This window comes from Phyllobates terribilis, unplaced genomic scaffold (assembly GCF_046119375.1).
Source record: "Phyllobates terribilis strain yellow unplaced genomic scaffold, ASM4611937v1 Scaffold_4__5_contigs__length_816908805, whole genome shotgun sequence".
Taxonomy (NCBI): domain Eukaryota; kingdom Metazoa; phylum Chordata; class Amphibia; order Anura; family Dendrobatidae; genus Phyllobates; species Phyllobates terribilis.
In genome coordinates, this window is record NW_027362764.1 from 312,493,381 (window position 1) to 312,510,033 (window position 16,653).

The 16,653-nt window shown below is 43.4% G+C and overlaps 1 protein-coding gene across 4 annotated transcripts in view; it reads left to right on the forward strand.

Moving 5' to 3' along the window:
* MTRR (5-methyltetrahydrofolate-homocysteine methyltransferase reductase) overlaps positions 1-16,653 on the forward strand; it is a 432,636-nt gene that overhangs the window by 284,571 nt on the left and 131,412 nt on the right. For all 4 annotated transcript variants that reach the window (XM_073678384.1, XM_073678385.1, XM_073678386.1 and 1 more), the window contains one exon: positions 5,818-5,936. In XM_073678384.1, coding sequence (XP_073534485.1) covers positions 5,818-5,936 — 119 coding nt within the window. The remainder of the gene's footprint in view (positions 1-5,817; positions 5,937-16,653) is intronic.

Genomic DNA, 16,653 nt, shown 5'->3' on the forward strand with positions numbered 1-16,653 from the left:
GTGGTCAGATGAGACAAAAATTAAGCTCTTTGGCATCAACTCAACTCGCCGTGTTTGGAAGAAGAAGAAGGATGAGTACAATCCTAAGAACATCGTCTCAACCGTGAAGCATAGAGGTGGAAACATTATACTTTGGGGGTGCTTTTCCACAAAGTGACATGAGGACTGCACCGTACTGAAGGGAAGATGGATTGGGTCATGTATTGCGAGATTTTGGCCAACAACCTCCTTCCCTCAGTAAGAACATTGAAGATGGGTTGTGGCTGGGTCTTCCAGCTAGACAATGACCCAAAACATACAGCCAAGGCAACAAAGGAGTGGCTCAAAAAGAAGCACATTAAGGTCATGGAGTGGCCTAGCCAGTCTCCAGACTTTAATCCCATATAAAACTTATGGAGGGAGTTGAAGCTCCGAGTTGCCAAGCGACAGCTTAAAAATCTTAATGATTTCAAGTTGATGTGCAAAGAGGAGTGGACCAAAATTCCTCCTGACATGTGCGCAACCCTCATAATCAGCTACAAAAAACGTCTGACTGCTGTGCTTGCCAACAAGGGTTTTGCCACAAAGTATTAAGTGATATTTGCCAGAGGGATCAAATACTTATTTCTCACTGCAATATGCAAATAAATTTATCTGATTTATACAATGTGATTTTCTTGATTTTTTGGGGATATTCTATCTCTCAATGTTAACATTAACCTACACTTAAAATTATAGACTGTTCATGTCTTTGTCAATGAGCAAACTTACAAAAACAGTAAGGGATCAAATACTTATTTCCCCCACTGTAAATTCCAGCATAACCAGAACTACCACGAATCCCCTAATGATTTGTGACAGTACCCCCTATTCCACGAGGGGCCTCAAGACCGGACTTGTCCGGAAATGACATACTGCACGGAGACCTTGAAACACCAGTATTCACCTCTGTACACCCTTGGTCCTCAAGGTCACGGCCAACGCAGACCAACGGTGATGGTAATGATGTAGGCTCCGAAGTAGGCTGGAAGTTCGTAGGGCTGAGGACAGCTGTAACCATATATGGACCAATCCCCCTAGAACCCAGATGCATACCTCCACCTGATGTTTTTACTGCACGCATACATGTATTCGTTCACACACAAGTCCAGACCTGAACATTTATTATCACACATACATTTGGAACCAGATGGTATTCTCCTTGTAGGACCGAAAACTAAGGTGTCCCCCTGTGTCAAAAAATCTTGCCCTTAAGAAACTTGGTGTTAACACCCTCCCTTCCCCCCCCCCCGACTCCTAAGGGCTGGATCATTCCACTGAGTGTCACCTACCTCTGGAACTCCGAGCAATACTCCTCAGCCGGCCGGGCCCCTTGCTTGATCCTTGGCAAGAGACTAACATTAATCCTTGCTGGACCAAAGGAGAAAAAACTACAATTTAAAATCCATCATAACCAGAGCTGCCACGAGTCCCCTAATGATTATAGTGCAGATTTTCTGTTATGTTTTGCGAGTGCCATGACCTAGTGGAAGGGCCCCTGAGGTGCCAGAATAGCAGAACTCCCCCATAAGTGACCACATTTTACAAACTACACCACTCTATGGGTGCTGTGATCATATTGACATCACAAGTGTGTCACAGAATTTTATACCATTGGGCAGTGAAGAAATAATAATTGCAATTTTACCACTAAAATGTTCTTCTAGCCCAAATTTTAATAGGCAAAAAATGGACCTTAGTTTGCTGTGCAATTTCTCCTGAGTGTACCAATACTCTATATCACATGTGTCAAACTCTGGCCCGTGGGCCAAATCTGACCCTCAGGGTGATTATATTTGGCCTGCGACACCATATAGAGGACTATGTGGGGCCATTATTCTGAATGGAGGACTATGTGGAGAGTTTACATGTTTACCCCAAACATTTTATTTTGGCCCCAGATTTTAAATATTTTCATGGGGAAATTGGTAACAATGGCACCAAAATTTCTCACGCAATTTATACTGAACAATACCCCCTGTGTGACTGTATTGTACTGCTTGGCCACATGGCGAGACTCGGAAGGGAAGTTGTGCTTTTTGACTCTTGGAGAACAAATTTTCGTATAATAGTTTGCATTCTCCATATATAAACCCCCTGAGTGCCAGAAGAGCAGAATCCCCCCTGAAGTGACCCCATGTTGAAAATTATACCTCTCTGGGAATTTATCTACAGATGTCTTGACGATTTTGACTTCATGGATGTTTTCAAGAGACAAACTGCAATGGATGTTGCAGAGTAAAAATTGCTAAGCCGTCATTGTAGTGCCCAGTACATTATAGTGTCCCGTACATTGTGGTGCCCATGGACGCAGTAAATTAAGCGGGCTCTCATTGCAACAGAGATGCCAAACATGTTTACACTAAATGTGGTTTAGGCACACTGTGGGGTTCAGAAAGGAGGGGAGCATTTGTATTTAGGAACACAAATTTTGCCGGTTTTCCTTTGGGGGGGAGCGATAGACCTTTTCCAGAACCTTTTTGTTACCAGTAGTGTTTAAGCCCCCTATAATTTCCAAGGACAGATAACGGACCTTAGGGGGGACTTGTTTTGTGTGGGTTAAGTTGAAGCTTTTATTGGGAACATTTTACATAAAATTTTAGCTCACATTTGTCCTGTGCTCTACACTCAGCACTTACATAGCAGTTTCCATCTAAATTTGATGATGTGATTCAGATCATCCGTTCAGATCGTCCGTTCCTCCTACGTCACCCAGGTTCATTATCATGTCTCCGCCCACATCACCTAATATGTCAGTTTCTCGTATCTCAGTTATGTCTCCTCCCATGTCAGTATTTTTGTATGTCCGTCTCTTCGTCAGACTCAAGGTCACCTTCAGTTACAGACACGTGTCTCAAATCTTGCTCAATTTCCACATTACAGTCAGAATCAGTATCAACATTTGACACGATTTCTACACAATTGGCCTGCTTAGACTTTTCTGACACAAGACTATGAAATACATCAACCACCTGTAGAATATTTCTCAATTTTTCTTTGTCTCTATGAAAAGATACCAACTTAGAATCTAACTGTAAATTCTCCAATTCACATTCTCTATATAAGCTAAGCCACAAAACATCTAAGTCAGTTTCATCAGTAACTTTGAATTTAAGCTTGCTTTGTTTATCAAAAGAAGAAATTATATCCATATTTTGCTTACCTTCAGATTTCTTAGCTTCTGGGCTTTGATCAGAACGTCTTCTTCTCAGTTCGTCTGATTCTGGTGCCTGTCAATCCATCTGGAGAATATATCAGTCCTCAATCTGTAGGTTCTTTCTGATTCTTGTGATAAAGTTAGTGGATTTCCTGACACTTGAACAACAGCTGCTAAGCCCCCCCCCCCCCTTGTTCAAGAAGGAAATTCACTTGAAAACACGAAAAATCAGGACTGAATGCTCGCCAATGTAAAAAAATACTTATTTACGTATATTTTTCTATAGAGGACTTCTTATCAGATCGATCAAAGAATATATCATGATATTCTTATAAAAAAATATGTAGCGGTTTATTCTTGGATTGTCCGTTAAAAAGAACAATTGCAATAGTTACATAAAATAGGTTAAATAGTTACAAAGTGATTGTCCATTTGTCCATAATTAGCTTAATAGTTGAGATTCACCCATCTTTTCCTGGGATCCTGAATGGTAGGTTGCGTCGGTCTGTGTCCAGCACGTGTGCCAGGATGACACCATGTGTCCGCTTGGGCCTACATCAGCAGCTGTTTCCTCAGCCAGTGTAGATCCTAGGACTGAGCTGTGTAATGTAGAATGGAAAGAGCCACGAGCCCCCCTTCATGTATGGGTTATATAGGCTGGTCATACCAGCTGTTCTACTTATGGTACTGACTTAAACCAAGCTAAAAATAGCCTGAATGTCTAGCACGAGGCTGATGCAATCTTATGCAATGTACAGAATTCAGAATAAAAATGTATATCCGTAATTACTATTTAAGAATATTCATTCTATTTAGTAGCGGGCACACGTGACCACCGAGCCACTGCAGGAAGCCACGGCACCGACTGACACTGTGCGTGCTATAGTCACTGCTCCCCACGTCCATAGTCCGGGCATGGGGAGCAGTGGCTATTCCGGCAGCTAATCTCAGCGTGTGATGGCGCATGGCATTGACGTCATGTGCAGCTCACACGCTAAGATCAGCTGCTGGCAGCAGGACAGGACGCAACACTGGAGCAGAGGGAAGGAAGGTGAGTAGAATCCTTTTATTATTTTTGTGTGCACAGTGATGGAGTTGCCATGCATACCAGGATGGGGGTGCCATTCATATCAGGATGGGGGTGCCACGCATACCAGGATAGGGGTGCCACGCCTACCAGTATGAGGTGGCCATGCATACCAGGATGGGAATGGGGGTACCATGCATACCAGGGTGGGGATGAGGGTGCCATGCATACCGGGATGGGGATGATGGGGCCATGCATACCAGTATGGGGGACCATATATACCAGGATGGGAATGGCGGCCACGTATAACAAGAAGGGGGGTCTATATATACTAGGATGGGGGCATATATATGCCAGGATGGCAGATATAGATACAGAATTGAGGAATATTACACCTATAACAGTGTCAACATCAGACCCCCTCCCCCATAACAGAGCATCATGATCACATTTTTTGCTCTAATTTTTTTTTCTACTTTCTTCCTCTAAAACCTAGGTGCATCTTATGGTCTTGTGCATCTTATAGTCTGAAAAATATGGTACTTATAATTGTAAGTTAAATCCTGACATGAATTAGAACAAAATATTGTCTTATCTGCAATACAAAAATCCAATAGGATATTATTGCTTAGCAGGAAAGCCTATGACCACCTCCTCACACACTTGTAATAACCATTTTTAGGCTGATTGCTCTCATTCTCAGTATTTTTGCATCAGTATTTCAGTAGTATTTCTATGCCAAAACCAGGAGAGTCTCCAAAACAGAGAATGGGTGTTAATCTTTCAATTATAGCTTTTCTCTGTAAATTCCACTCTTGGCTTTGGCATACAAACACTGATGCAAATATATTGTCATGTGAATGAGACCTCATTATTATTATGTTTATTTTGAATTGTGTTTTTTCTGAAACACGTCAGATGTTTGAGGATTGGTGTTCAGTGGTTTTAGCATGTATGGAATAAAGTAACAATAAACAGAGTTTTCTCAAGAAGGAAGGAGTGCTGGCTTTTCTCTAACTTGATCGATCCTAAAACAGTATCAATAAAAATGTTGACTTCCTTTGCAAAAAAATAAGCTTTCACATTGCTCCATCAGCAGAAAAATGAAATCATTACGGGTTTTGAAAAATGGCGACACAATCGTCTTTTTTTTTTACAAATCTTCAAATTTTTTTTAACTAGTAAAATATAGGTTTGGTATCGCCATAATCGCACTGACCTGGAGAATCTTTATGCTCTGTAATTTATAACACGCAATGTGCGCTGTAAAAACAATTTCCGAACAACAGTGTCTGAATTCTGTTTTTTTTTCTCCCAATTTCACCGCAGTTAGAATTTATTTTTCAGTATATTATGTGGTAAAATGAACATCCGTTCAGATTTCAACTTGTGCCTCAAAAAATAATCCCTTATATGTCTATATGGACAGAAAAATAAAAAGTTATGGCCCTTGAAAGAAGAGGAGGAAAAATCTAAAATGGAAAATCAGAAATTAGTGGTGTCGTGAAGGTGTTAATGTTTATTAGAATGTTTATTAAAATTTACTTTTATACAGTATATTTTCATTTATTATATCTTTATACAGTGTCTTCAACAGATTTATTTTCTCATTTAGATATCAATATATATCCAGCCATCTACGTCATTTCAATTGCCAATGGATATTTCTGTCCCAATAATAATGTTGGGAGCAGGAACTGGAATTGCACCATATATTGGTTTTTTACAACATAGGTAAGTATTCAATTTTGTGTTTTGTATTGTGTCTCGAATTGTTTCAGAAAACCCCTGTCCCTCAGCTGTCCTTTACTCACCTTTCCTGGGTCCATCGCTGAGTCTTTGCCACTGCCTCGGTCATCTGCTTTTCCATGCAGCGCTGATGTCATGTCAACAGCTTTGCAGCCAATCCTTGAGCTCAGTGGCTCCTAAAGCAGAGCTCTTGTGCTCAGTTGATCGCAATGCTGTCAGCGTGACATCAGCACTGCAGACATTAACAGATACAGGGTGCAATGCATAGAGCACTATTTTAAAAAAAAGAACTTTCTGCAGCTGTGGACGGATTTACTGAAACCAGAAAGCCTTTTTAATCCACAAGTATTAAATATTAATATAACCTACTACAATACATATTTAGTAACCTGTTGCTTGATTAAAAAACATTTGGACTCAGTATTTCTTTTTAAAGTACGATTTTAAACATCACAAGTGACATGGTAGGTTTACATCCAACTGGAGCAATAACTGTATGGAGTTTTCCTGTTCTTTCTTGAGTTTTTTTTTTCACAGTATTGTATGTTTCTCCAATATTCTACAAGTAAGAAAGGAATTGTCCACCTCATTTTCGTTTTAAAAATTGGGTCCAGTGTGGTCTAAAAATCAATATATAAAATACTATGCTTATCTCTGATTCTCCTGAGCCACTTTTCCATATTACTACCAGTTTCCTTGCTGCTGCTTCTGCTGGGCACAGCGTATGACAGGCGTGTGTGTGCTTCTTCAGCTAGACATAGATAACAAGTTCTCTTATGTTAACAGGGACCTGTCAGTCTGCTTATTTTGCCTTCTCTGAATGTAGCATAAATGAGTGACAGATGTGCTGATTTTATTGATGTATTGCTTATGTATGGAAATGTTTTTTAGAATTGTATCTGTAGCAGGTTAATGTAATCACTGTGAATGATGATTACAATATATTCGTGAGATTCATGTAACCCCGTTAACCTGCTGCTGATCAGGGGCATAACACGGTCTCAGAGGGTGCGGGCAGGCCTGTGTGGGAGGGGGTCCTGTCAATGACAGCGGCTATTTCACCTGGATGTGCCTTCTTGGACAAAAATTAAGCTGAAATATATTGTGATGCAGAGACCCCTGCACTGCAGTACACACTGCCAGCCAATCAGAGGGCGACATCTGATTTCAGCTTTCCGATGAAGGGCGGTGTAAGAACATTGAAGGACATTATACTAGAATAGAGCACATGATGGAGGCCATTATACCAGGATGGAAAACACTGTTAAATAAAGGGGCCAGGATGGGGGACATTAAACCTGGGAGAGGGCCAGAATGGGGGACATTATACCTGGAACTGGCCCAGGATGGAGGATATTTAAACATGGAAGGTGCCTAGGATGGGGGACATTATAACAGAAAGGGGCCAATGATGGGGGACATTTTATCAGAAAGTGGCCCAGGATGGCGGACATTATCTCAGGAAGGCGCCCAGGATGGGGCAAATTATACTTTGAAGGGGTCCAGGACACAGGATGGGGGGATTATTCATGGAAGGGTCCAGGATGGAGACTGGAAGGGGCTAGGACAGGGAACATTATACCTGGAAGGGGCCCTGGATGGGGGGCATATTAATGGGAGGGGCAAGGACGGGGGGCATTATTACTGGAAGGGACCAGGATGGGGGACATTTTTAAATAGGGGGGCCATATGGGTGACATTAGCACATGGGTGGTGTGAACATGTATGTCTTCATAGGATCTAGAAGGCTACAAGAAGGCCATCCATCTGACCAATATGCAGATGGGCACAGGTACAAATTTTGCATCGGGGTCTATCAGACTCTAGTTACACCACTGCAGCTGATTTACAGCCTTCACCCTCTTATGGTATATCTAGACAAATTTATGTTCAGGCCATGTATTTCCCATTTGGAGATTAGACAGTACATGGACCCAATTTTAGTCTGTACTAGTTACATGGGTGCTACTGAATGTTGTAGGGATCCACACTCTCTGGTAGGCATTAGGTAGCATTCACAAAGGCTATGCGGTTTCGTACAAACGTGCAGTTTTATTGCTTTCATAAAACTCCAAGGGATTCCAAACCAAAACAGCCTCTTCTGGGCACAAAGGCATGACAGCAAATAAACTGTTTATTTAGCAGGCACATATATGTCAGTGCAGGCTCCCCTGAACAGATTACAGTCCTCTCCCTCTCAGCTTCTGGCCGAGTCTGTCAACATCAGAGGTCTTTTCTTCCACCCAGACACAATAAGGTGATATATACAATCCATTCTCCTGGAGCAAACTTTATTTAAATAAGAGATACGGTTGTTCAATGTCTCAGTATCACCTTCAGCCTGAGCTCTAGCAACTTTCAGCGCCAAACAATAGTGTTAATCTCCGTGCACTGTTCACACTGAACAACCTGCAGCTTCCACATTGTTCTCTGCAGCTCTAACACGCTTTCATAACTGACCCATGCAGTCTCCATTCAGAGAGAGATTCTGGCATCTTTCTCTGCAGGTATAGCTCACTCATCTTCTTCGTGATTGCATTGAGGACGTTTATATGGAGCCAGTCACTTACAATTTGCGGATGTGAGTTGCCCAAGATTTAAATTGGCCTCTTGATCATAGAATTATGGTAAGGCCAAAAGCAAGCAGCCACTATATTTGCTTGTTAAACAGTCACATGATTTTGCAGCTGTTTTACTTGCATAGTTGCCTTACTCTCATGGCTCTTTCACACGTCCTGATATTTCCGGTACTGGAAAAAACAGTACTCGAGATATCCGTGTGTACCTGTGTCGTATACGTGTGGCAACCGTGTGCCCGCCCATGTGTCGCATCAGGATCACACGTACTGGCGCCTGGGAATCAGCTGTACAGTTTGCCCTGTTCCCAAGCGCCGAGTGCTGAAGGCATCTGTCCTCATTCTCCCCTGCCAGCGCTGCAATCGGCGCCAGCAGGGGACAATGTTGATAGTTGTATTCTGCCCACGCTGTGTCCAGCAAATGTAAAAATAAAAAACATTATACTCACCTTTACACCTAATTTTCTGAAGCCATTGTCCCCTGTAAAAAAAATAAATAAAAAAAAAACAACCATAATACTCACCTGTCCGACTTACTGTCCCACTCTGTAATCCATCTGACCACAATTCTGCATCAGTGTCTGCAGTGGCTTGAGGCGACCACACACACTGAGGAGTAGAGGAGAATGCCTTGCTGCGGGCGGGCCCCTAAACTGTGCTGAGCTCACTGAATAACAGGACACCGCTCATTGAGCTCAGCTCAGTTCAGGAGCCCTCTCTCTGGAGCGAGGCATTATCTTCTGCTCCCCAGTGAGTGCAGTCGCCCCAAGCCACCAATCACGATGATGAAGAATTGTCAGACAGATGGATTACAGCGTGGGACAGTATGTCGGACAGGTGAGTATTATGGTTGTCTTTTATTTATTTATTTTTTTACGGAGGACAATGGCTTCAGGGAATTGTGTGTAAAGGTGAGTATAATGTTTTTTTATTTTATTCTTATTTTTATACTTGCTGGACACAGCGAGGGGAGAATATAACTCTCAACATTGTCCCTTGCTTGCTCTGATCACAGCGCCAGCTGGGGACAATGACAAATGCCTTCAGCTCCCAGCGCTTGGGAACAGAGCAAACTGTACCCCAGATTCCCAGGTGCCAGTATCTGTCACACTGATGACACGGATGTCATCCATGTGTCATTAGTGTCCACGTGTGGGGGACGTTTTGCGGCCCATGCTTCAGGTAAAAAATGGACATGTCAGCGTATTTTGCCCACGTACACACGGTCCATGAAAACACACTGACATGTGCGCAGACCTATTCATTTGAATGGATATATGTGTGTAAGTGTCTCCAGTACATGTGAAAATGGTCACCACAGGTACTGGAAACAATGATGTTTGAAAGAGCCCTCATTGTGCACTGGAAAAGAGAGGGAAACTGTCAATCAGTAACTGTTGTAACCTGAATCTCGTGAATGGTTAGCATAGCAGAAGCTGCCTAGCTTCAATGTGTCAAACGACACTCCATCACATGCTGCTTATTAATCAGTGATGGGTTTCTCCAAAGCGGGATTTTAGTAAAATAGTTACAGTAGAATAGTATAACAAACTTATTACAACATTTTTGGACAACCAGACCAATTTTTTACGCTGTTTATCCATTTTCTAACCAGGCACTGTCTTTTGATGGAACAGTTCTGTGTCTGCAGAAACGTCTTTTGGTATTTATGATTTAACACTCCTGCTCTTGACATCTATAGAATAGATTTTTTTATGTGGTTTGTGGGCAAGACGAAGAGAGAGTTTAGGAGAAGGGTGGGTGAGCACCTTCGAAATATCAGGAAGAAGAAAGATACCACTATATCCAGACATGTTATCCTGGAACATTTTGGACAAACCTCAGTATTGAAATTTATGGGTATTGACAGGGTAAACAAACCTCCTAGGCAGGGGCGTACCATCCATAGCGGCAGCCCACACAGCCGCTATGGGGCCAGTGAGACAGGAGGACCTGGTTTTAAACAGCATAGGACCTCTCCATCCCCCTTCACAAATTCAGCCCTCCTCTTCACCTCTGGCTGCACTACGTCTGGCTGTGCAGAGAATAAGAAATCAGGTAGGGGGCAAACACTTTTTCACGTCACTGTATTTGCCAACATGTACACAACCCTAATCCCTTTCTATAAACTGTATTCTGACACTCTCTATGTTCCAGTGACTCTCCCTCCCTACACTAAATGCAGAATGTATGTGATACAAATGGCAAAGCACAGGATTAGCCCTAACAAGGGCTTTTAGTATGATGGTTCTGCTTTAGCGCCAGTGTCAACACACAGTACAGGACTCTGAATAATTATACTTTGCACACACATGCCTAGACACGCACTCTCTCTCCAATATGAACTGTCACAGAGTTGTGCAATGGCGTTAGTGTGCAGAGCTGGACAATGCCTCTACTTTTATAATCTTTGATGATGTCAGACTGCCAGTCACTCACAGTAATGCCACTACCAAGATGGTACGTCATTACAGTGACTCACAGGCAATCCCCGCATGCTTATTGGCTGTGTAACAGGTGCCAAATATGGAGGGTGGGGATTCTAGTTTGAAATAGAGCACCGTCCTGTGCTCGCCGAGTAACAAGCACATCTGAGCAACAAGATACCAAGTATCACCGAGCATGTTCGCTCATCCCTATTTATGATCTTTATAACTCTTGTAATTCTGTGTGACAGGATCTGCTCCTCAGTGCTCCCTCCTCTCATCTGACTCATTGCATCATACACCAAGTGCTGCTCCTCCTGTAAGGAACAGCCAGCCTTAGAAGAGGGAATGTGGCCACTCTCCCCGTACTCTGCAGAGAAACAGCTATGATCAGGAGACTGGCTGATAACAGCGGGGAGCTACACACTGCTGTAATGTTCCAGACAGAGGGGTAAGCAGTGCAGTGAGGAGCAGTTTCTGTCACACCAGCCCCCTGATAATGTCTCCCTGTCTGATGTGAGGGGGCATGGCAGGGGCCACCACTGTAAGGTATAGAGTGTCTTCTGGCAGAAAATGCCCGAAACATAGACATGGACATTGGGAATCAAAACAATTAAAAAAAATGCAGTAATAAAATCTAAACTCTTTCCAGATCTTAAAGGTTGTTACCGCTGCGGGAATTCGAAGTGTTAATGCTGCTCTATCATTAAACATGATTTTCAATCAATGGTTACCAAAGAGACTTTCCAGATTTTTATTTGCAGCACATACTTTGTCATATATCTTTTTGAGAGTGACTGCAATCTTCAATATGTAGGGAGAAGAATACAATCTGTTAGATGCAGAATTACTAAACATGGCTAATAATATCAATAATGGCATTATGAATCCTAGCTTATCGAGACACCTCGTAATGGAGCTCAGACATAATAACTCTATGTATATACCGTATATTCCGGCGTATAAGACGACTTTTGAAGACTGAAAAATCTTCTGTCTAGTCTGGGGTCGTCTTATACGCCGGTAATGCTTTTGAACTTTCAGAAATTGACATGCGGGGATACTCTGGGGGTGTTAATAAGCTGCCGTGGCCGTATCCCTGCCATGTCGGAGTTAATATAAGGTGGAGGGAGTTAAAATACAGCGGCGGTAGGTCCAGACAGTCAGCGCTTCTGTGCTGAAACTGACACATCACTGCGTATTCCCAGCTCCGGACACAGCGCAGGGCTTCTGTGCCGACAGCTTTCACTTGTCACAGAAGTGCTGCGCTGTGTCCGGAGCAGGGAAGTTCGCATCGCTTCTGTGACAATATATGAAAAGCCGGCAATTCAGCAGCGGCATAAGCCGGCACCCGACAATTTAGAATAGAAAGAATAGAGCATCACACATAGATTAGATAGATAGAAACATGTCAGTCACATATATATGAAGTACAGTGACAGTATTGCTTACTGTACTTGTCATTTAGTGTAAAGGATTTATTAAAACAAATATTAGTGTTTTCATGCACCGTCTCTTTAAAAAAGCCGGCCGGCAATTCAGCATCTGTACCCGACAATTTATAACAGAAAGATAGAGCATCACACATAGATTAGATAGATAGAAACATGTCAGTCACATATATAAGAAGTACAGTGACAGTGCTGGTTACTGTACTTGTCATCTAGTGTTAAAATAACGGATTTATTTAAAAAAAAATTGGCGTGGGGTTCCCCGTAATTTTAGTCTCTAGCGGAGGTTAAGCAGACAGCTGGGGCAGATGTTTGAAGCCTGGGAAGGGGGTAATACCCACGGAGCTTCCCAGGCTACTAATATCAGCCCCCAGCTGAATACCTAGCCTTTACTAGCTATTAAAATGGGGGACCCCCCCAAAAAAATGACGTGGGGTCCCCCCTAATTTAATAGCTAGCAAAGGCTAGGCAGACAGCTGGGGGCTGATATTAATAGCCCAGGAAGGGAGCCATGAATATTGGCCCCCTCCCAGGCTAGAAACACCAGCCGTCAGCCGCCCCAGAAATGGCGCATCCATAGGATGCGCCAATTCTGGCACTTAGCCTCGCTCTTCCACGCTGCCCTGGTGCGGTGGCAGGGCGTAATAGGGCTGGGGTTGATGTCAGCTTATAATGCCAGCTGACATCAAGCCCAGGTTAGTAATGGAGAGGCGTCTATAAGACACCCCCATTACTAACCCCATAGTAAAAGTTAAAAAAAACACAAACACCCAGAATAAAGTCCTTTAATTGAAATAAACACACAATTCTTTATTGTTCTAAATTAAACCATACTTACCATCACGCCCATTCCAGCTGAAGCCAACGATCTCCTGCAATAAAAGTAAAATAATAAAGCAACCTCATCCTTACCTCTCCATGGTTCCCAGGACCGATCCAGCTCTGCTACATTCACATGACAGGCTGGACCGCAGCAGAACGCTGCCATCCAGCCTGTCATCCCGCAGACACTGAGAAGCGCAGGCATGCTTGCGCTCTGCAGTGTCTGGCTGTGACGGCATCCAGATGAGCCGACAATGAACTCAGCTCACCTCCTGGACGTCCGTCACTGACAGCGTGGGAAACTTCTACTGCGCATGCGGGGAGCAGGAGAATTTTCCCACGCTGTCAGTGACGTGCATGAGGTGAGCCGAGTTCATTGGACATGATCTCGGCTCATCTGGATGCCGTCACAGTCAGACACTGAGGAGCACAAGCATGCCTGCGCTTCTCAGTGTCTGCCGCATGGCAAGCTGAACGGCAGCGTTCTGCTGCGGTCCAGCCTGTCATGTGAATGTAGCAGTGCTGGACCGGTCCTGGGAACCATGGAGAGGTAAGGATGAGGTTGCTTTATTATTTTACTTTTATTGCAGGAGATCGTTGGCTTCAGCTGGAATGGGCGTGATGGTAAGTATGGTTTAATTTAGAACATTAAAAAATTGTGTCTTTATTTCAATTAAAGGACTTTATTCTGGGTGTTTGTGTTTTTTTTAATTACTTTACTAGAAATTCATGGCGGTCATGTCTAATATTGGCGTGACCCCATGAATTTCGGGCTTAGGGCCAGCTGATAATGCCAAGCTGGCCTTAACCACTTTATTACCCAGTGAGCCACCGCACCAGGGCCCTGGATGAGTTGGGTACAGCGCCAGAAGATGGCGCTTCTATGAACGCGCCATTTTCCGGGGTGGCTGCGGACTGCAATTTGCAGCGGGGGGGGGGGCCAGAAAGCTTGGGCCTCCCTGCGCTGCAGATTCCAGCCCCCAGCTGCCTAGTTGTACCTGGCTGGACACAAAAATAGGGCGAAGCCCCACGTCTTTTTTTTTTTAATTATTTCATGAAATAATTTTAAAAAAAAGGGCTTCCCTATATTGTTGTGTCCGGCCAGGTACAAATAGGCAGCTGGTGGTTGGGGGCAGCCTGTTCCTGCCTGCTGTACCTGGCTGGACACAAAAATATGGCGAAGCCCACGTCAACATTTTTGGGAAAAATTAATTACAAAATTAATAATAATTTAGGGACTGCATCTTTATTAACCCCTCAATTGTCATTTAGTGTTAAAATAAAGGATTTTTTAAAAAGAAAATTGGCGTGGGATCCACCATCATTATAGTCTCTAGCGGAGGTTAAGCAGACGGCTGGGGCAGATGTTTGAAGTCTGGGAAGGGGGTAATACCCACGGAGCTTCCCAGGCTACTAATATCAGCCCCCAGCTGAATACCTAGCCTTTACTAGCTATTAGAATGGGGGACCCCCCCAAAAAATGACGTGGGGTCCCCCCTATTTTAATATGTTTATGAGTGACAGTTTTCCTGCTATATACCTGCATGTCATAAGAATTTAAATTAAAAAAAGGACCATGTTAAATTCAAATCTGTTTTTTTTTAATTTTTACCGGTGTTTGGTATGCGTTGGAAAAGGGGTAGTCTTATACTGTGAATATATCCTAAACTCTATATTTTAACAGGAAAGTAGGGGGGTCGTCTTATACACCAGGTCGTCTTATACGCCGGAATATACGGTACTATGTCTGACCATAATAGAATAAACTTTTGAACACTGTGGTATAGCGACTTGCTCGGCTCTCACCGAGGCAGACACAGGACACATGGTTCGGGTTAACTTCCTGCTGGTTTATTGTATGGCATAAACTCCAACAGCGTTACACAAAAATAAACAGGCCCTCTCTGGGTTAACGGGAAAACAAAAGATGAAGTATAGCAGAGTCCATTAGCGAGCAAGGCTTTGCCCGCTCCGAGTATCACAGTGAAGTCCCACCCAAACACCAGTCCTTCGGTGTTGCTCTCTGGCTTCACCAAACACAGCCTGGAGACTTCACTCTCCAAACCACACACTACAGAGACAAACAATAGTGACTAAGCATTTAAGCATGCTCAGCCACACCCTGATCAGAGGTAGGGTGAATGACTTTCCACCCTCTATGCCATTCACACAAAACCACACCCATTAGATGAATTAACCCCCAACATACAGTACAGACCAAAACTTTGGACACACCTTCTCATTTTAAGATTTTTCTGTATTTTCATGACTATGAAAATTGTACATTCACACTGAAGGCATCAAAACTATGAATTAACACATGTGGAATTATATACTTAACAAAAAAGTGTGAAACAACTGAAAATATGTCTTATATTCTAGGTTCTTCAAAGTAGCCACCTTTTGCTTTGATGACTGCTTTGCACACTCTTGGCATTCTCTTGATGAGCTTCAAGAGGTAGTCACCGGAAATGGTCTTCCAACAATCTTGAAGGAGTTCCCAGAGATGCTTAGCACTTGTTGGCCCTTTTGCCTTCACTCTGTGGTCCAGCTCACCCCAAACCATCTGGATTGGGTTCAGGTCTGGTGACTGTGGAGGCCAGGTCCTCTGGCGTAGCACCCCATCACTCTCCTTCTTAGTCAAATAGCCCTTACACAGCGTGGAGGTGTGTTTGGGGTCATTGTCCGGTTGAAAAATAAATGATGGTCCAACTAAACGCAAACCGGATGGAATAGCATGCCGCTGCAAGATGCTGTGGTAGCCATGCTGGTTCAGTATGCCTTCAATTTTGAATAAATCCCCAACAGTGTCACCAGCAAAGCACCCCCACACCATCACACCTCCTCCTCCATGCTTCACGGTGGGAACCAGGCATGTAGAGTCCATCCGTTCACCTTTTCTGCGTCGCACAAAGACACTATGGTTGGAACCAAAGATCTCAAATTTGGACTCATCAGAACAAAGCACAGATTTCCACTGGTCTAATGTCCATTCCTTGTGTTCTTTAGCCCAAACAAGTCTCTTCTGCTTGTTGCCTGTCCTTAGCAGTGGTTTCCTAGCAGCTATTTTACCTTGAAGACCCGTTGCACAAAGTCTCCTCTTAAAAGTTGTTGTAGAGATGTGTCTGCTGCTAGAACTCTGTGTGGCATTGACCTGGTCTCTAATCTGAGCTGCTGATTACCTGCGATTTCTGAGGCTAGTGACTCGGATAAACTTATCCTCAGAAGCAGAGGTGACTCTTGGCCTTCCTTTCCTGGGGCGGTCCTCATGTGAGCCAGTTTCTTTGTAGCGCTTGATGGTTTTTGCAACTGCACTTGGGGACACTTTCAAAGTTTTCCCAATTTTTCGCGCTGACTGACCTTCATTTCTTAAAGTAATGATGGCCACTAGCAGCTAACAGTCTATTCAGTAGGACTATCAGCTGTG